General features: G+C 36.3%; 1 protein-coding gene across 1 annotated transcript in view; it reads right to left on the minus strand.

The window, feature by feature from the left end:
• Positions 1-554: 554 nt before the first annotated feature.
• LOC106129645 (sodium channel protein para) overlaps positions 555-22,191 on the minus strand; it is a 28,160-nt gene continuing 6,523 nt past the window's right edge. The window contains exons 7-33 of the mRNA XM_060948550.1: positions 21,432-21,644; positions 20,846-20,903; positions 20,495-20,639; positions 19,121-19,285; positions 18,479-18,787; positions 15,321-15,564; positions 14,798-15,006; positions 14,545-14,644; positions 14,366-14,431; positions 12,450-12,703; positions 12,086-12,259; positions 9,786-9,948; positions 8,407-8,594; positions 8,114-8,318; positions 6,822-6,944; positions 6,428-6,543; positions 6,199-6,340; positions 5,835-6,103; positions 5,580-5,753; positions 4,176-4,298; positions 3,123-3,245; positions 2,773-2,967; positions 2,422-2,667; positions 2,070-2,340; positions 1,683-1,987; positions 1,357-1,560; positions 555-1,267 (exon numbers count right to left, since the gene is read on the minus strand). Of these exons, the coding sequence (XP_060804533.1) occupies positions 695-1,267; positions 1,357-1,560; positions 1,683-1,987; positions 2,070-2,340; positions 2,422-2,667; positions 2,773-2,967; positions 3,123-3,245; positions 4,176-4,298; positions 5,580-5,753; positions 5,835-6,103; positions 6,199-6,340; positions 6,428-6,543; positions 6,822-6,944; positions 8,114-8,318; positions 8,407-8,594; positions 9,786-9,948; positions 12,086-12,259; positions 12,450-12,703; positions 14,366-14,431; positions 14,545-14,644; positions 14,798-15,006; positions 15,321-15,564; positions 18,479-18,787; positions 19,121-19,285; positions 20,495-20,639; positions 20,846-20,903; positions 21,432-21,644 (5,357 nt within the window). The 3' untranslated portion in view covers positions 555-694. The remainder of the gene's footprint in view (positions 1,268-1,356; positions 1,561-1,682; positions 1,988-2,069; positions 2,341-2,421; positions 2,668-2,772; positions 2,968-3,122; positions 3,246-4,175; positions 4,299-5,579; positions 5,754-5,834; positions 6,104-6,198; positions 6,341-6,427; positions 6,544-6,821; positions 6,945-8,113; positions 8,319-8,406; positions 8,595-9,785; positions 9,949-12,085; positions 12,260-12,449; positions 12,704-14,365; positions 14,432-14,544; positions 14,645-14,797; positions 15,007-15,320; positions 15,565-18,478; positions 18,788-19,120; positions 19,286-20,494; positions 20,640-20,845; positions 20,904-21,431; positions 21,645-22,191) is intronic.

Genomic DNA, 22,191 nt, shown 5'->3' on the forward strand with positions numbered 1-22,191 from the left:
GATATTACAATTAACTGCGATCACGAGCGACGTCCGCCCTAGACATTATAAATCATCTATCAATACAGTACAACCTATTGCTCGACACCATTTTGGGGAAATAAAATGATATCTCACAATCGATAACTAATTACTTTTCGTAATTATAATAAATTTCTGGTTTAGAATTTACACATAGACAGTGATATCCCATCGAATACAAAAATAAGCTTTTACAGTTTCCTCATTTTTATCAGATACCTTATATTAAATCCCTAGAGATGAAATAAACAGTACGCTCGCACAACGACTCCCTCCTAGATGTTTTCGTCAGGAACGAGTCGCATGCGTTATTAACTTAAATATGAATCGGAACGATAAAACACGGTAAACGCGCGAACATCGGTCGCAAACAAACAGTCACGAAAGCTCGGCCACGCGAATATAAAACACTCCAGTTATCACTTCGAACATCTCTAAACGCGAAAGAATAACGTCCACGAAGTAGACGGCGCGGACGCGCAGCATATCACGCCGGTCGTCGCGTCGTTTCCACGGCCCGCCGCCGCCGGCACTACTATGTACAATGCAAAACGTCTAGCGTAAAAAATAATTAAGTGCGCTTGGGTGGGCTCAGGAGCTCGGGCAGCGGTGCGGGCAGCGGCAGCGGCGCGTCGTCGACCAGCGCGGGCAGCAGCGCGAGCGCCAGCGCGGGTCAGACGGGCGCGGGCGGCGGCGCGGGCTCGGGCGGCCGCGGCGCCGCTCCCGCCGCCTGCAGCACCACGCGGTGGCCGTTGGGCGTCACGGCGTCCAACAGCACTGCTGTGTCCGCGCCCGCGCCCGCCCCGCTGCCGCCGCCCGGCGAATCACCCGCGCCCGCTCGCCTGTGCCGCCGCCACGCGTGCTGGATCAGCCGTGCGCAGTATTCTTCTCGCTGACGCCACAGCGTCGATGACACCGGCTCGTAGCCGACTTCATCCGGTCGCCCGACCTCGATATCACCGGGATCTTCGATTGGGTTGCCCTTCCTCGCGAAGAAGTCTTTCGTAAGTGCATCGAGGATATCTACGCAGAACATCATATCGCCGCGACATATTGGTATGTCCATGGAAATAATTTTGTACTTGTTTGGCTTGTGGATCTGCAACGGCGGCTCGAGTACGTCGAGGAAATCCGACAATTGGTCGTACCGAATGTACTGAGTTCCGTCTGGATCGAAACGTTGCCAAATCTCGTAATACATATCGTAGTCGTCGTCCGTGAGACCTTCTTGTACATCTTCAGTTGCCTAGAAACAGAAAAATATAGTTTGTACAATTTGAAACGTTTCAAATTTCGAATTTCTATCTTTTTCTTGTGAAATATTTGCGAGCTTACCTGCGAGTAGTTCTCGAGAATGACAGCGATGTACATGTTGATAACAATAAGGAAAGATATTACGAGGTAGGAGAGCAGGTATGTGATGCCGATGGTAGCGGAGCCGCAGTTGCCGGGCGAGCCACGCTCGTTGTCTGGCAGATCACATTCCTCTTCGTTAATGATGCCATCTAACACACCGTCCCAGCCGGCGGATGTTGACATCTGTTTAACAAAATTAAAGCATAATTCCAAAGCTATCATTTTACTTTATTTCAACTGTGCATTACGCAGTATTTTAATGATATGAAATATATTGAGAAATTAGAAAAGAGAGAGGAACAAACCTGGAATAGCAGAATCATGCTCTGGACGAAAGTTTTGAAGTTGTATACGTCATCTAACCCTCCTTTGTCCTTTACATGCATGAAGAATGACATGCCGAATATCGCAAAGATAAACATGACGAGGAACAACAGGAGGCAGATATTAAATAGAGCTGGCAGTGACATAGCTAGCGCAAACAGTAACGTCCGGATGCCTTTGGCGCCTTTCACCAATCGAAGCACTCGGCCGACTTTTGCTACTCTTACTACTCTCAAGAGAGTTGGTGATACAAAATATTTTTCAATGATATCGCTCAACACCAAACCTGAAACCAAGAGTAACGATGTAAATAAAAGTGAAGCAAAATAATATTGATTTGATGTGGATAAATATCAATTCGTACTTACTTAGAATAGAAAACATGACGACGACAAAATCAAACAAATTCCATGGCTCGACGAAATAATGGTATCGTAAGGCGAATATTTTCAATAGGCACTCTGAACTAAATATTACTATGAATATCATGTTGAGGTAGTCGAGTACATTGCTAAATGTATCTGACTGTTGGTAGTGGTCAAGGGTCATAGTCAACATGTTCAAACCGATGAACAACATAATGATCATGTCGAATTTCTTATCGGTCACAATTTCAAACACTATAGCTTGTGGACGCCACTGAAACAAAAATGGATAAGTATTATACTTATGTCATTGTTGTTTAATCGTTCTTTTAAAGACATTTTTCCATAAAATTACCTTAGGTCTCGGTATAGCTTTCAAAGGCTTTTTGGAACCCATTTTTTTCATAGCATTGTAGTATTTCTTCTGATCTTCTGTCATGAACATCTCGAGACTACCACCTGCTTTCTTCTTCTGTTCGTTGAAATTGTCGATGATAACTCCGATAAATAGATTAAGAGTGAAGAATGAGCCAAATATAATAAAGAATACAAAGTATAAGTACATGTAAATATTTGTCTCTCTTATTGGTTGACGACCAACCTGAAAAACATACAATTTATTTTATGTATAATGTGAATGAAATTTATATAATATTCCTGAATGTTTTTAAATATGTAATAATGCATTAAACTTGTTAATACGCACTTCTCTAGAATCGATAGCATCGTTCATGATTTGAATCCAGCCCTTGAATGTAGCCACTTGGAACAGGCACAAGTATGCCTTGCCGACGTGATCGAAGTTCATCGGTGAGTTTTCCCAAGTATAGTTTTCGAGAATACAAGCGTTTCGATCTGGTATAATTTCATGGCTCAGAGTTGTATGGTTTAAGTCGACACACTGAAAGGTGAAAGGCGAATAAATGCTAAAAAATAACATAATACTCGTATTAAATATTAAGTAGTTACTCTTTATTTAATAAATAGAAACGTGTCATTACAATGAAATTTATCACGTCCTGTTCACTAACTAATACGAACGTGATATTTTTATACCTTAAAATATTTTCCAGCGAAGAGTTGGACCCCCATGATTGCAAAGATTAGCCAGAAGATGAGGCACACGAGAAGCACGTTGAAGATGGATGGAATCGCTTGCACCAGTGCGTTCACCACCACCTATAGACGGCATTTGATAGATATTATGTTATACTGGTTCATGGAAAATTTAATACGTAGGTAGGTTCATTTAATAAAGTACGTATTTATAAATTCTTCATATAAGTAGGTAAATTATGAAATTGAATTTTTAAAGATACAAAATATCAATGTCAACGGATAAACACTTGGTGTACGATCTGAACTAAATAAGCGTATATTTATAATTTATCGTACTATACTCACTGTTTGAATAAAGATGATACCTTTAATAAAATTACTTTTTTGACATGATCATGGTGATATAAAGTTAAAATTCTATGACATGCTATCAACATTTAGTATATATAAAGCAACAATAACATAAAAAGTGCACATCAATGAGCTCGTACATAAATCAACTTACCCTTTCTTATTCATAAAACCATCCAATAGAAGATAATGGCACATGCGATCCAGAAGAGATTTTACGATGAAGACAAGAAGGTAAAAATCTAAAGTGCATAATCTAATTTTAAAATCCATTACACTACAAATGTTTCTAACTAGATAAAAAAGATAAGAAAAATATTACCAAAACATGACAATGAATGTTCTCCCAATGAGCTCAACAAATCACGGCCCGGATTCTAAGAGAAGACGTACGGTTTGATGATACTAAGCCATTCAAGGGTGCCACCGACGTCTTTTAAATGAATTCTAGTAATACAAACCAATAACGACTACTGACAATGAGTAACAACAACTGTGTAACTCGAGAAAAGATTTTTTATAATATAGACCAAATAATTGATGCAAAAATTGATATGAGTGTTTTAAAAAATTGAAATGTTAATGGGATTGTTAAGACATATTGAAATGCAAATGTAAATGTAAATGTGAGTGTGAAGATGTAGGCCATGTGTGGTGGATAGCGAGGGAGCTGAGCTCGCGAGGCAGGGTGGTACGTACCCTCATGCCCTGCATGCGGCTCATGGCTCTGAGCGGGCGCAGTGCGCGGAGCGTTCGCATCGTTTTGAACGCCTGAATGCCTCCGGCGCCACAAAGCGCCGCTACGAAGTTTATAAGCGAGACCTGATGAAATTAACGGTAGTCATTTCAACATTTTTATATAAGTAACAATAAAATATTGATCTATATAAATTATTTCTTTTACAAAGACCTTTCAACTTTGGTACCCGAATGTACACTACATACTTCGCTCATAACGTGTCGTGCGTGCCTTTGGAAAAGTTTGTTTCAATAAGAAGAAAATAAACGACCTTTTTATACAACGATTAGACCTATATGAATCGAAGAAAGTCAACTCTTCAGAAGAACATTTACGTCACATAACCTCGAGGGATCCCGTGATATAGATCGCGATATCTACAATAGTTACAGATAAAGTCCTATCATAGCTGCAATCACATTTCAACAAGACATCAACAGCTGCAGTCGAAATAGATATAGTGCCATTTTCTATTATGAAATCAATTATGTTGAAATTTTATTGTATTTTATAACCAGCAAGTCAAAATACAGGAGAAGTCTGTAAATTTTTTGTTTTACTGTAAGGAAATACTTTCTACTGAAAACAGCACTATCTAAAACGATAGCACAGAGATATAGTTAGTGTCTTGACATGCATTTGAACTTTGGGATTTCAAGTGAGATCATCTATCTAGGGAACCATAATCATAGTAGTTTGGTTATATATATAACTTGACAAGTAGCAGGAGTCGTGGGTAAGAGAGATACATAGAAGCAGTATCCACAGACAAACAACGTAACGACATCGAGAGCTTGAGGCAGCGAAGTGAGACCAGTCGGAGTCTCCGCTCCGATAGACATCGAACAGACAAAGCTTTATGCTTTTTGTCACGCTGCTCATCAACAAAATGTTATTTGTATAATTTACTGATATATAAGTCTAGTTTTTAATGAAGAAATTAACGGTGGAGTTGCGTTATCAGTCGATGAGCAGCGCAACATGTTCGACACTGATAGTGTCAGAGCGTCGATGGTACCGCGCGTACTCACGCGCATGCCCTCCCATCTGGAGACGGCCCGCAGCGGGCGCAGGGCGCGCAACGTCCGCATCGAGCGGAACGCTGGGATGTCGTCCGCGCCCGCCATCACCGCGCCGTGGTTTACGAGCGACAACTGACATTACGCGACAATCTTTTAATTTGTATGGAGTAAATACTTAAAAGCTAAAAGTAATATCAACTGTATTTTTCACTTATACCATTTGTCTTTAAACGATATAATATGTTAATAATCTTAATACCCGTTTATGGAGATGGGAAGCCTGTAAAAAGTCATAGTTATCAGAATAATTTGTCTGAAAATTAAAAAGCAAAGATTCTTTACCATGACAATGATGAAATCGAGCCAACACCAAGCGTTTGTGAAGTATTTCTGGAAGCCGAGAGCAAGCCACTTGATTAACATCTCGATGAAAAAGATTACAGTGAAAATTCGATCCATGTAATACAAGATGTCTTGAAGAATCGGTCGATGAGGTAAATGGACATCTTCTAGCGCCTAAAACACATTTTAAATTCAGTAATTTGCTGCAGATCTAATATGAGCTATATTAGAAAAAAATAAAATTGTTATGCTTACCAAAGCCAAACTACTGAGCAAAATCATAGTTATCACAGCCGTTTCAAAGTAGGTGTTCTCAATAAGTCTGAAAGTCTTTAATCTGAGCATCCCCCAGCCTTGCCAGAAGGGTGACTCATCGTCTCCCGCCAAAAATGGGAATTTCTGGTAACATGGGTCAGGGCAGCAGTCAGCTGGTGTATCGTCTACTACGTCTTCATCAGCTGCCACTACAATATCTGTCTTCCCAAGAATACCGTCTATTTTATCTTCTTCCTCTTCAATCATTTCTATAAAATAAAATCAGCGAATAATTAAAAAATACTATCAAAATATTATTAAATTTTCACCACTCTACCATTATATATTCAGATAGTAAACAAACCTTCTTCTAAACCTAATTCTTCTTTGCTAGCATCTTTTTTTTCTTCTCCATCTATTGTGTCTGTAGAACATTTGTGACTTTCATCTTTAAATGACCTAATTTTATGGCTACCATACGATTTTTGACTAATTGTATCATCATCCTGTAAGACAGACAATTTAGGTACCGTTAAATATTACACAATTCTTTTTTATATGTTTTCGTAGTGTTTTTTATTCACATAACATACCTGGATTGGATATCCATGATGATTTAATTCGCAGTCTAATCGGTTGTCTCTATGATTATCTGTTATAGCATTAATGTTATTCATTAATATTTTTCCCTTTTTATATTTATTGTCTCCTAAAAATACTAACAATATGTTAATACAATTATTTTTCATAATTAATATTCTATTCTTTATTACTGTCAAATCACATACAATTTACATAGTAAAAAAATCGGATACTCGTCAAAAATAAGATAGAAGATATCACAACTTGCCCTTTACAGGTTTCGGTGCTAAGCTGTCAAGAACGCTTGCTGCATTATTTTGTTTGATAGCTGTGGTCATTTGTACCAAAAAGCTAATTCATAAAAAGATTTTAAATTTTAAAATATAAACAGTTTGCTAAGATTACCTGGTATCGTAAATTCCATTCCATCGCCTATGGCTACTTCTACTTGATCCTTTAGTTTCTTGTCTTTGTACAAAACAGCATCATCCAGATCTGCACCAAGTTCAAGTTCGTTGTCCACTCGTTCTGAGGAGACACAGCGACCACATAAAGCTGCTTTCAAGCCTATGTGTCGCGGATTGAGGCCACCGTGAGCGACGCCAGATCAAGCATAAAAATCAGACCACGTATGTCTTAGTAATGTTAGATTAAAATCCAGTATTGTAAAAAGCTTGAGTTATGAATGATGATGATAATTTAAATGTCTTTCCAATTTTTTTTATTTTATTTAAGAAAGTGATGATAATTATAATTAATTTGGAATGTCAAATACAGAATTAGAAATATAATAGTCCAAATAGTCTTACTTGTCTCAATCATTTATGTGGTAATAATATAGTATAAATAATATGTATAAATTCACTTTATGTTTATTAAAATAACTTCAGGTGGCAGTAACTTAAACATAAGCATAAAAGATGATTATAAATGTAGAACCAAAAATCTTTCAAAACATAAAGGAACACTTGACGAACAACACATATTCAAGGGAACGTACAGGCATGCAATGCAACATTGATTTAAAACCAGATATCTACTATTTGTCAAATTTCCACTCCGATGTAAAAATAAAACGTAAACATGTAATTTGACAAGGATAAATGACGAAAACAAAATGAAACAAAAGAAATAGACAACATTGTAGCAGTCAGGATCCAAATCTAACACACGACAATACACTTTGTATAGGGTCTTTCTACTTTAGGAGCCAGGGCGCAGGCGCACAGTGTCCACAACAATCCACGAATAAATTCAACGACTAAATTTACAGTTTATTTATACAGATGTCATGCTACACATAAATTATATTGATTTGAATGTTTTGCCATGCTACAACAGGTCTAATATAAACCTTTTTAACATTGAAAATTTTTGTTATATGTAATCTTTCGGTTGCGTAAATTGCAGTGGATTTTCAAAGATTCACTTATGATATCTATACAACATTAATAATTGTATTTTTTAAAAATCAATAGATATTGTTTTATAATAATTTCCAAACATCTTTCTTCAGCAGCAACTGTACTGTACAAGCATTAAAGTATAATTTTTATTTAAATTTAAATTCACTTTAGAAGCAGCAACAATTAAATACGACAGAAATCTGAATGATAAGGCAATATATTCATATATCTATGGATACAAACACGAATAAACACACATGCCACAACATCCCACTATTGACTGTATCTTACCGGGAGCGTGTATAGCTATCTGATTAGTCAACTTGTTCTTTAGCAATTTCAAGAAGTCAGCAACATTTCGTTTCGTCCAGTCAATGAACCTTGATATCCGGTTGAAGGCTTCAGCTATTTTGTTAGTATCTTGATCAGCAGTTGGTGTTGATAAGCTCGAGGAACCAAAATTTGACAGTAACAGGGCCAAGAAGAGGTTAAGTACCTTAAATTGAGAAATATCAAGCATATATTATAAAGATTAATAGAAGACTTTTTACACTGATCATGACGATTATGAAGATAATACTAACCACAAGATTTCCGATAACGACAGTAGCCAAGAAGAAGGGTATACATGAGACGTCTCCCACCAACATACAGTCCCACATACTTTCTATCCATTCTCCGCAGAGCACTCTAAACACGATCATGAAACTGTGCATGAAATCTGTGAAGTTCCACCTTGGTAACTCTCCATTTGGGAACCGGTCCACATAATCTGCGTAACAGAAAACATAGATTACAATTTGTTTCTTCTTTATAAAGAAAGCTATTCAAAACTACAATACTTAAGATTTTATATAATTTAAGCAATTTTAAATACAAAAGCCACGTCACATTAACACTTTTATTCATATTATAAAAGAAGCATACGTGTTATCGCTTACTCTACATTAGTCATATTATAGTATAGGTAGGCTAATAGGCATCCAAATAAGGTCATGCATACTTACTATACATAGATAGACTAAGTACATACTCGAAAGGTTAGAAAAGTTTATTAGTATTGCGGGTAGGAGACATAATAGCTCAAGGTTAATTAGTTCTAAAATATGTTCAAGAAAGGAGAAGTAGCGAAGTAATGCATGAAGGAAAAGCTGACTTTAATTGTTTCACAAGTGAGGCGCCTTTAGAGGATCCGTTAATGCTAGGGCGAAATCATTTTGGGTTTCAGGCTCACTTGGAACTCTTGGAAGGGAAACAACGAAACTTGTCAATCTCCTAAAGCCTAATGACAATGAGCACAACAGTGTGACGCACATAAACACAATATTCACTAGTCAAACAGGGCGGCGAGCTTCAGTTGAGCAATGGAGTTTATTTACTAGAAGTAAGCAAATATTAAAAAAATTCTCATGACAATTTGAGTTATGTTGAAAATTTTACTAATACTGAAAGAAATGTTATACTTATTGAAACTCCATTGTCCAAATGTGAATTTCTACTTGCAGATAGATTTCTGTGTAAAATCTATATGACAAAGTTAAATATTAAAAATAAAAGAATATCGAAATATATCCGCTTTAATTTTATTTACAGGAATCTCTTTATCAAAATCGAGTGACTGCACCCGCTACAATGGCCAAAATCCCATAAAAGTATCTTAACTTGAATAATGTAATTTGCTTTATGTAGGCTTATTATTGAGTGGTTTTACACCACTTTCCTCTCATGTCGCAATAATCATTATAAGTATAAAAATAAAACAAATAGTTGCAAAATAAATAGACGTTCTCACTAATGTCTCGGCACAATGACTCAGCTAACGTTTATGCTGAGTCTAAGCGCAGTCAGTCGCATTTAGACAAGAGATCCGTGTACCAGAGGAAGCCAGGCAGCCGCCGCCACCGCCAACAGTCAACACTTCCATACACCAATGATCATGCAAGACTCCCACCAATTAACTTACCCACGTAATTTTTCCCGAACAGTTGCATACCCATCACGGCAAATATGAAAATAATGATGCACAATACGAAGGTCAGGTTGCCCAAGGCACCCATTGTCCTACCCATTATAGAGATGAGTAAATTAAGTGTCGGCCATGACTTTGCCAATTTGAATACTCGAAGCTGGAAGTACAAATTGTGAAACAAGGCGTCACACAAGCTCGCTTGTCGGCGCTTCACCTATGCTACTGCGATCTCTCCTCGACTCACAATCACTCGCCAGCGTAAACGAAGTCATTCAGAGAACATCCCAGCTCTGCGAGTGATTCTGGGTCGACTATTAGCGAATGTGTGCTCGAGTCACCTATCGATGTGCATTAATTTAATTCTGTATGAGTGGGATATATGTTTGTTTTCAAAATTTTGTCATTATTTGTATCGAATGTACTCCTTGTACTTGTACTGCTTTCATCACAATTTCTTTGTACTTTTTGACTGTCTGTTCTTATGTGCCTAATGTTATGACATAGATCCCATCAGTCAAAGACCTGCGGCAGAAATTACCCTTTCCAAAGCAAAGCTGCAAGTCAAATCTATATACTCGATGCAAAGCTTAGGTCATGATTGTAAAGCTGCGTTGCATTGCTTTATAACGTGTGGTCTGAGAGCAGCTGCGCGTGTCGACCGCGAGCCACACACGTCGTGTTACAAAGCCTCAACGTCCCTCATGAGATGTTTAATCAAGCCCAGTGTAATATTTTCGGGAGTGTGAAGCTGAATTGATAAGCTTAATTCTTTAGAGATGCTAAATTTTCTTTCAAATTAAACCTGTGTAATTCTTCCCAAACAACTGCATTCCCATCACCGCAAATATGAATATAATGATGCAAAGTACAAAGGTCAAGTTCCCTAAAGCTCCCACTGTCCTACCCATTATGGATATAATAAGATTTAGCGCCGGCCAAGACTTGGCCAGTTTAAAAACACGTAGCTGAAAATATTCATCAAATCAATTTACATCAATGTCAGTCAAGTATATATGTGTTGTGTAAAAGGATGTGTGAAAGTGTACTGTGACTTGTGATGAAGACGATGTTTGTGATACATGATATATATACTTAACATTTGTAGCAGAGTAAATAATATTAAGTGAATAGTAATATTAAGAGAAAAGGGGTCGATGTTGAAGGTTCAGGTTCAAAGTCGTTAGAAAATGTCACCCGTTTCTAAGGGTCACATCGCTGTACCAGTCTTTATTGGATCGTGGTCACAGACGGTTCTTGGTTTTTCATCAGTAATTTTATTATAGCTAGCCTTATCACAAGAACTGCGTCATCGTAACAAAACGCCAGGATGATGAGCATAATAAATAATTGTCAACATAAAACTAATACCATAACCGTTGATAACATGATTGACTGACCGATCTATCGACGCACGGCCCAACCGATTGTACCGATCGAGCTGAAATTCCGGCGGGAATAGAAACAGTGGGATATTTCGTTTTACGCGGGCGAAGCCGCGGCGTACTCTTGTCCATACATTTAGGGTTAGATCAAAAGAAGCCAGAAGTGTGATTTTTAGTGTTATTACTTATTCCGGTCTGTATGTTTGTACTCGCATCACGCGTAAACTAATACTCCTTTTTGAAAGCGGTTTTCTCAGATGTATTAGGTTTGATCCATCTTAAAAACTGGTATATAAAAATTCCCCCCACCCCACTGAGGAATTCAATTTTTCCTTTACTCATTAATAATTAACATACACTGACTCGTACAACCCTACTTTTAATTGCATGAAATAATAGTAAACTATAGAAAAAGACATTGATACAGTCCTGATAACATCAAACTATTTTAATTTCAAATGATTAGCTACATCCATTTATGCTTTGTCGAAATCAGTAGCCTTTTTTTGTTTCAGTGTGTAGTTAATTTATCCTAGACACGGATAAACCTATTCTGCTTATTTATTTTCGAATACCTACTTACTTACATAAAACAGAATGACATTATAATGACATTATAAAGTGGCATATCTAACATTACAATAGATAAGGAACTTTATGTCTGTGTAGCCATCTGTTTTTATAAAAATCAACTTCTTATGACATTCAAATTAAGTTTATCTCTAATCAATTTACTGATAACCACTAAATGTAGAAAATTAATTCAGACAGAAATTTAATATTTGTATTTGTATTATCTTTCGATAATCAAACAATTATACCTCTGAATGACTTGTCATCAAATTACATTCCTTTTTCCTCATTATTTTAAAAGATTTATTCCTTATTAATCTAGAAAATATTGATACTCACCAAACGAAAGGAACGCAAAACTGACAAACCCTGAACTCCTTCGAGCCCCAGCTCCAAAAGTGATAAGGCCACGATGATAAAGTCAAAAATATTCCATCCTTCTTGGAAATAATATTTCGGACTCATTGCTATTAACTTCAACATAGCTTCAATACCGAAAGTAGCAGTGAAAAACTGAAAAAGACATAAATTAATTAACAAAGTAATTATTTTTGCTCAATATAGTGATATATATTTTAAATATATCTTTCCAATTTATTACTACAAACAACAAAGATCTTCTAAAGTCCAATCAACTTTAAAAATTAATAAATTAGAAGAAGTTCTTCTTCGGACCTTCGAATATGTACAGAAGAAAACTCACATAATTGCCGCTCTTGAGCGCCTTCTCCATATCTCTGTCCATATCGTGATGATCCAATGCCATGAACAACGTGTTGACCACAATACACAGCGTGATAAACAACTCCACGAACGGGTCAAACACCAGCAACGCGACATACTTTTGAAACTCCAGCCACAACCAACAGCAGTCCCAAACACAGAACACGTCTATCCCCTTCATGAAACATTCCAGAAGCTTCTCTTTGAACGTCGGCCCATCTTCATCCTCTTCCGCTGTTGGGAAGTAGTACACTGACACTGTTGCGTCCCGTTTACCAGCAGAGTGCGTGTGTGTGTGTTAGAGAGAGACAGAAATAATTTTGTTAGTATTCGCTCATTATTTTAAAATATTAATTCAACCGTACCAACAAAAGAATTTTAAAATTAAAATTCGTCTATCAGAACGGTGTTTATTATTTCGTTGCAATTAATGTCATCAATATCCATATTTTTTGTGATTGGCTGTCATTGATGTTTAAACACGCATTTCTGCAATGGTATTTGAAGAGTGACAAGCCTCGGTGTGGAACAAGGGTTCACAGGCGTCCCAATGGAATCTGTGCTTGGTAACATCGTGCAAATCAAACTCGAGACGGTACTGGCGGTGGCTACTTAATGTTCTTTCATACTTGCTTATAAGCATCATATCCGCCTAACTACTTATGCATACTATGAAATAGATGATAATTAAACTTTAACACTTAATAATTAGCCAAAAAATATGAATATTTTTATACCAAATTACATATGGCTTTAAGTTAGTACTTATAACATAGGTACTTATGGTTTTTATAAATTTTTCAAATACTGCTAAAATCACTTTAAACTGTCGACCAAAGGAATTTTATTTAACGATTTATCAAACTTAATAAAAGCGACATAGCACGTGCAAATTATTTGTAAAAAACAAAATAGTAACCTGAAGTACTTCGATTCGAGTATATTCAGTACAGTGAATGTGCAGTACAATGCAAAGATAATGTCCTGAAAATGCAACGTAATAGAAATTTGATTTGTAAATTTATAAGCGTAGCGTTGCATTAGCAGTTTCATCTTTTATTTCATAGGTGCATCAAGAAAAATTAAGTGCAGAATATGCGAATGCTCTAAATATTTTATATGATGTTAAATATAACACAGGTTATAACGGTGTGTAAAACCGTGTCAATGTATCTACTTTTCTTGTGGATACAGCCGAAGGAAATTTACAACAGCTACATAACAAGTGAATTGCAAAAGTGTCTACTGAACTCTTTGTGGAATTTGTTCTACAAAAACAATATCTTCGGCTCCTCAGGAAAGTGCTTTCAGAATGACAAAAATGACATCCACAATTATAGTTCTCTTTTGCCAATTATGCTTTTTGATTGCATAATGAGCAAATACCTTGTGTGTTTGTTTGTGTGGTGTATAGTTTGAGCGGGACATTGTTATTTAAATTTTTTATGTAGAAATTACTTTCGTATTGTACCTACTTCAAAATTAAAAGCATTTTTAATTTGTTTTGTAGATCGAAGAAGCGAAAAGAAATGGTCAATCAAAGAAAAGGATTTGTAATAGTTGTAGCATATTACATTTTTTTAAATAGATGACATGAGGTACATACATATATTGGCCCAGTCTTATCCAGGTAAAGATACGAAAATTGTTGTAGGGTTAAATAAAAGTCGGGTAACCAACCAAGTTTTTGACAATAAAATCAACTCATTGTTTGTAAAAATGATGAATGACTAAAATTTTCTTTAAAGGCTACAACTACTACGAAATATTTTTCTGTAAATGACTTAGTTATTATCACATTAAAGTAACGGACATCGATAAAATAAATGAGATGCAACAAGACAACAGCGTTGTTTTGTAGGCAACAACATTTTATGTTCTTATTGTATACCGTACCGTTGTGATCGCTTGCTCGACTCTGCCTGCCAGCTTGTTCGATGATTTCGTTCAGAACCATAACATCTGCAACAATTTTTTCATCACTGATGATTAAGAAGAGGTCCTTGTTGCATTAATTATTGCTATTTGATAACAAAAGGGAATTTAAGATAACATTGTAAAGTGACCTTTCTTACCTCTCATGTCTACTACGTTAGGCTGTTGCGAAGACTCAATAAAGGGATTGTCGTTGGAAGGTTTTAAGACTTTGCCAGCCTCGTCCGTACATTCTGGCTCCTGAAATATGACAACAATTATATTTTAGGAGTAATTAGATTAATATAGTTCAATACTAGAAAAATCTTTGTTACATTATTTACTTGAATTCGGCAATAAAAAATTGAGAAAGAAGTAAGAAAAATATCAGGAAGTAATAGACAATTCACATACATATTCTCGAAGTGGTCTGGTAGCGAGTGAAGAGTCCTGCCTGGGCAGTGGGTAGGCATGAGGCTGTGACGTCACACTATGGTTCCGCGAAGCCGACCGACCTCGGAGTCTAGCCTCTTTGGTCTGTGCCTTGTTGTTACCCAGCAAATCCCCGTGAGACGTGTACGACAGCCGCGATTGATGGGACGTGTATGAAGAATGTCTTGATCCTGAAAATTTTAGAATAGTCTTGATTAAATTTGGTATAGGCTCGCAGATCTTGATTTGTAAACCCTGACGCAAAAAAAAAGGTTTTTGCGTCGGGGGTCAGCCTGGGATTGATCGGTCTTGAACACGACGTATTTCTTAAAAATTATTACTTAATTCACATTAAGTTACTTAAAGAATGAGTTTCTTTTCACATTTCGTACTTTTTAAACTTAATTTATGTCACGAGATTTTTTAATTTATAATCAATATTTTTAGGATAATGACTTGACATACAATAAAATAGATATTAAAGCTAAGCACTGCTATAGCTTACCTAAATTCGCATAATACACAGGGATAATGATAGCACCATTTTCTTCGGACATCGGAGTAACGGCATTGGAATCGTCGGCATACGGCAAGTGTTCCTGAGCATCCAGATACGTCGACAGAACCAGTGGTTTACGATCCGCCCCTGGTGGATACCGAGGTCTTCCATTCGGCCGCAGAGCCATTTGATGTGAACCTCGTGACCCTCGCCGCAAGTTAAAAGGTGATCCCGGCAGCGATAATGAAGCCTGCAATATCACACAAGCTTTAAGCACTAGAAAACTTTAAACACAACCGCTTTTATATACTTACTAGTCAATATCTCAATCATTGCGCTTCAACTTTCATTAATTACATCATTACTTTAAATATGTTCTAAAAAACTTTCCTCAATTCAGATCGAGTAGTAGCATCTGCAAAACTATAATGTAACTATCGCTATATGTATATTCTGAGGAACCGGTTGCAGAGGCTTTATTCCGCTACATCATTCGAAGTAAACCTAAATTGACTCTTCGTTATGCTAATCTTTACTTTCATGTGCTGATAAACAGAAGTGAAAAAAAAACACATCAATATAGGAATGCTTAAAGAAGATAAGAAATAAAAAAGAGAATGAAGTTAGAGTAATGTAAAGTGCTCGTGATAGTCCAATCGCATAAATAAAGGAAGTAGCTATTAAGACATAATTCTTTCCAAATGTTGCAATTAGACTTTTGATTTAAGTATGTTACTAATAGCAGAATTAATGAGAAGTAGTTGAAAATAAAGAGAGGAAACCAAAACTGTCTAACAGGAAAGGAAGGGGGAATACAAACACCAATAAGGGATAGATGGACAAACCTGAGAGCCCTCTCGCAGTGGCCCATATAACTGCCCGTATTTATTAATGCGTTCAGGGTGAGGGACCTTTAATACACAAACAAAATTTTGATAAATTCAAAATTTTCAATTCAAGCATCATATTTAGACCAAATCTAGACATCCAATGAATAGGATTAAAGGATGGACAGACACATTGCCATATTGAAACATTCAAAAAACAAAAACAGGCATTTTAACTAAAAAACAAAAACGCAACTTGAAGCCAGTTGAGCGAATAAAACATTTACTTTTGAAAGTGATTGATAAAATGATGAGACGTGTCCAGCTGTAAATGGCATTTGATTTAAAATAGGTTTGCGATAGATACAATAAGAACTTTAAGGCTAATAACATCCTTTCACTGATGATACTGTTTCGTTATAATACTGTTGATAAAAATTAACGGATGCATTGAAAACTCTTATTGTACCGTAAAATGATTATGAATTTTGAAAGTCTTGCAATGGGTGAATGAAAGCAAGTTAGTCTGTAACTTTGTTTATAAACACATGAAGTAATTAGGGGTCAGAATTCATGCATGTCTGCATACTCTAATCATATCGTAGCTATAATTTTCCTGAGTTCTACTTCTAAAGTCATGAGGACTGTTCTTTTGTTTTAAAAATTTAACGAAGCCTCCGCTTTTTTCTAATCGAAATTGAGGAATCTGAGAATAGTCAACTTCAAATGAATTTACTCTTAATTAAGAACAATGTTAATAGTAAGATTGGACTGAACCTACCTCTTCATCGTTGATACGTTCAGTTTCGGCCCGACCCGTTCGTAAACACTCACATTGCAAAAGAAACAATCTACCATGACAATAGATTCTTTCTCTCCAATAGTATTCCTCAAATTATCAGAACTTTTTATTGAACATGACAGAAAAAGATTGAGGAGATTATTATTTCGAATTAAATAAATGTATAATTTCAATGAACCACTTTTTGTGGAAGACTTTTAGCAAAATTTCGAGAAGAAATATTATTGGAGAAATGTAATAGAGCCACACAGAACTACAGAGATTCATGTCTATGAAATCATGCTGTACACAAGGGTCATCTTTTGTTACAACAGCATCTCTGGTCTGTGACAAGACAAAACGAAAAACCGGTACCTAGGTAATAAAATTAACTTATTCAAAGAAAAACTGTGAATGAACGTGCTAAAGTATCTAATGATCTAATAGTAAAAGAAAAGGTACTAACTAGATCTAATTGAGGAAATAAAGTTTCTAGAAGAAATGTAACTGAGTCAATGAATACGTATGATAATTGGAATGTCAATGAAATTCTAGTTGTTGGAAACACAGCATTTTCGCACTAAGTAAAATAATTGCATGCCAATCAGGCAAAACAATATCATGTATAACCAAAAGAACATTTAGGTACACATGAATTAAGAACAGAAAATCACAATTGTAATGTACAGATACTAATTCTCAACACTATATCTTTTTTTGTAATTAAGAATGTAATAAAAGAAATCGTAAAAATGGTCTCTTCCGACTATGATTATTTTATTTAAAATATCAAAAGCTGAATAAAAAAATAATGCAACGTGGCGGCGCTTACTATGACAACAGATATATGCCATGGTTTTTAAAGAGCTTCGATTAATATGACTTATCTGATTGGTATCTGTACCTTTTGATACAGTTTCAGGAGAAACATCACAGAAGAAGAAAAATAAAGCTAATAGCATTTAAACATAAATATTTTGAAATCTTTCTTTCCAACTTGAACTGTGCTGGCATGAAGATGATAGGTGATTGAAATTAAGTGTAGTAAACAAGTAGGATTATTTTCAAAGATAACTTAATAAATTGAACTGCCCGTTTTTTTGTGATCAAAGCAGCAAGGCGGGTTTATATTTGATCAAGTTGGAAAGGCAAGAGACACTCCGCTGCCAATCATTCTATAGGAATAATTGATGATAAAGACGATAAATTACCTGAGTGTTTTCAAATCATTAGAAAACATAGTTTACGAATATTTAAACTGTAATGTTTTTTAAGATGACATTTGACGACATTTACTAATAATGCATACATGTGTTTTGATTCATTTATATTATAGCATTTAGTTTCTTATTTGACAGCTCATAAATATGATTGGGGTAACGGCTTCATCTTATTAAATAAGTGAGACAAAATATTGTTAAATTTTCCGATATATTAAGTTATAGTTTTAAATCAAACAGCTATCAAATAGGTCAAAAAAATTACTTTAAATGATAAATACTGTAAAAAGGAACGATTGGCAGCGACATGTACGCGTGAGGAGGCTGTATACTCACCATGCTGACCTTCCTGGGCCGGCGTGCGCTGTCGTGGTGCTGTTCGGTGGGCTTGTGCGTGGGCTGAGTGCTCACCGAGTCCGCGAAGGGGTCGCTACGGAGGGACATTCTCTCCCGCGTATTGTCGTCCTGGTTGCCGCGCTCCTGGTTCACAAACAACTCGTAGCTCTGGCAGGAGTAGTCGCTGGGAGACTTGGCGGGATGCGCTTCCGCGTACGCGGCCGCTTCTGCAGCCGCCGCTTGCTCGCGCGCGTGCGCTTCTCTCGCTTCTTGCTTGTCGGCGCGAGCGGCTGCTTTCTGTTCAGCTTCCTGTTTTGAAAAAGTCTCAAATGAGTATTTTTGATATCAAAGCTGTCTTACATATTTACAATAAGTTGTTGCACAATGGCCCTAGGCGACAGGTACCTGAGTCCTGGGCCACTTCGTGTAAACCACTTGGCATGGTGGCACAGGTATCTCCTAGGTCGACTGTACGTCAACATATTACAAGCAAGTGTACAAACCAAGGTTTCGGCTTTAAAACTACTTACCTGGAAAAGCATTCACATTTATCATGACATTGTCAAGTTATATGACATGTCCCATTTTGTGGGCTCCGAGAATTAAGGGGATCTAGAAAATATTATAAAAAGATGCACTTACCCTCAGAGCCTCCTCTTCGGCTTGCTCTTCTTCTTCGGCCTTCTTTTGCAACTCATCGTATGACATGGCGACGATAGCCAAGATCAAGTTCACGAGATAGAAGGAGCCCAAGAAGATGATTACCACGAAGAACAATACGTGCCACGACCCCGCTGATCTTAATACCTAGAACAAGCATATTCTAAATGAGATATAAAGGCTGAGTTTATGACTCCAGGTGATTAAAGAGCGGATTCAACTCTGAGAGAAATGAGATATACCTTAATACATAAATATAATGTTTGAAAATACAATCATGCAACCTCTTTGAATAAGCAACAGAGAACTGGCCACTTATAAAAAAATATAAAAAAAGAAAGGGAATGACGCGGATTTTTAAAAATACAACTCAGTACGAATATTTAAGTTCATATTATTTTTGTAATGTTTATATTACATTAAATGTCAATGAGTCCAAATATATAGGTAAGTGATTATTAAGAATAAGTGCAGTTTTACTTCATACTCGTAGAACATTATCTTCATTATACAAGTTTCAGTAAAGTGAATAAATAAATGCATGCATCATCATTAACATATAATAAAATCTTTATCATTTTCGGGGTAGACAAACCGACAGTTTTGAAAAGATTGAAAGGCCACGTTAATCTGTATTAATTGAGATTTAAAAAGTGAGAGCTTGCTCATCGTGGAAAAGAAGAATCCCAAGTTTATTACACTTTCCCTTGATTGACTTTTACAATCTGCATAGAAAGAGAAGCAGCTGGCACAATATGATTTTTTTTTTGCTACCAGACTAATTTTTTTTCCAATGTTTAGGTATTGTTAAATATTTTCTTGATAAGATAAATATATTGATATATTGTTTAACAGGTTCCTTAATGATTACGACGTAACCATGATATAAATTTTTTTGTCATATGTTTAGGCAACGGTAATTTATCATCAGAAGGGCTGCCGCAAAATGCTTGCTTGTGTTTTTTAAAAATGACCTTATATCTTATCTGTATTATCGAACAAAGTCTTTTATGTATAAAATGACAATGAAATCTTTAGAAAAGACGCAAATACATAAAATAAGATGACAGTGTGAAAATCATTATCTTATTAACGTGTTATCAATGCTTATTAAGTACCATGCAGTTGTTAATAAAAATTATGTTACCTAAAGTTCCACTCAATTTCCTTTGTCATCTTGTTGATCCTAACTCATATTGTGTCATGGAAAAACTGCACTAGAAGAATGTGCCTATTCTCTTAGTCGCCTCTTACGACATCCAACCCAAAGAGTTGAGGCTTACTCATTCTAAAGTGCCTGAACCCACACGGCACGAATGGATACCTATTTATTAAATAAATGTTGGCGTTACTCACCAACTGATACAGATTCTCCCAGTAGTCCTGGGTCATAAGGCGGAAGGCGGAGAGGAAGGCCCAACCGAAGGTATCAAAGCTGGTGTAGCCATAATTAGGGTTCGGACCGTAGCCTTGCAAGCAGATGTAGCCTGGTTCGCATTGCCTGGACCCGAAACAAGAACACTAATTACTTGTTTATAAACAGAATAGCATGCTATACAATTTTCTAACTAAATTATAATTTGATTTTCTGTCTTTCACAGGACAAATTGAAAATCAAAATATAAATTAATTCTATCTTATATTATCAATAAAACATTAACATCTCAAATCACGTTTAAACATATATGAAAAAGACTGTTCACTCACCCCGCGCCCGATGAATTCCCACACAATGGGTACTCCCCATCCCCTCCGTACCAGTTCGCTGGAATACAAACAAAACTAATGAATAACCCGCTTTACGGCTAGTTGTTGAACTAATGTCCATTCAGAATCAGAAACTAGGTAGCACAGAGTACTGAACGACAGACACTGATTCTCTGGTCTGTATATTAACCGATTTCAAAAAGGATAGGGTTTCTGCCGATCCGTATTCATGTTTTTGTGAAAGGTTAGTTAATTTACCGATCCGATGAAGATGTAAAATAATATTTTTTACAACTTGCAGAACTTATAATATTTTAACTAGTCATCAATTTAAATAACTCTTTATTTATCTGTTATGGACATAAATAATATCAGTAAGTCGTAATCACAGAGTCACGACAACAAACAAAAAAGGAACAAATAACATCTAAAAACAAAGTTATCAATATCACTCCATAAATTAGACATGTATTGTGGATCGCAGCAAAATTAAATTACTACTACCTCGTTTTGAATCGAACCTAGAACCCATGATTATTGACCCGTGTTAGTCAATACGAAACGGAGTTGTCAAACATAGTCTTACTTTCGTTCTGACAGAATCGTTCCCAGTTCTCGTCCGTGAGGTTGCCCCAGGAGCCGTCTTCAGGGAACACCTTGATGCACTTCTGCGTCAGTACCCCCATGTAGATCTGCAGCCCCATCAACGCGAAGACTGACAGAGAGAACATAGTCAGGATGATCACGTCTCGCAGATTCTTTACGGACTCTATCACGGCTCCAACGATGGTCTTCAATCCTAAATATAGAAAATTGTACGTATATGGTTATTGTGTGGTAATTGTAGGTACATACATATATGTAGGTATACATATTGCTAATCAATTTTCTAGAGGTCAGGCTAATACTACTATAGTACCGACGTTTATCAGTAGAAATCACGGGTTGTTTTTACCACGAGGTTTTTTTCACCCGAAGGCACACCATTATGATATGTATTCTACGGGTTATTTTTACATACAAAGCACATAAAAGAGTTATAAGCATTAGGTAGGTAGACATGAAGTCCAACTTAGAGCATATTTCTGGTGTGAAATCATCATATAATTAAGTAAAACAATTGATGTTTGACTTACGTTGCCGTGTTAAACAGAAAACTTGAATAACTTATATCGTAAAAGATAATACATAGATACTGTTGACGTGTGAAGTTCTTCTGACCAGGATCAAGTAGCATGACTTAAAAAGGTCATTGGTTGACTACTAGCACGGTCGTTAAAACCCAAATCATACAATTTTGTACATGCCACGTACAGGCTGTATTTTTTTTCATTCACTAAGCTGTG

The sequence above is a fragment of the Amyelois transitella genome, chromosome 16, assembly GCF_032362555.1.
Source record: "Amyelois transitella isolate CPQ chromosome 16, ilAmyTran1.1, whole genome shotgun sequence".
In the NCBI taxonomy this organism is placed as follows: domain Eukaryota; kingdom Metazoa; phylum Arthropoda; class Insecta; order Lepidoptera; family Pyralidae; genus Amyelois; species Amyelois transitella.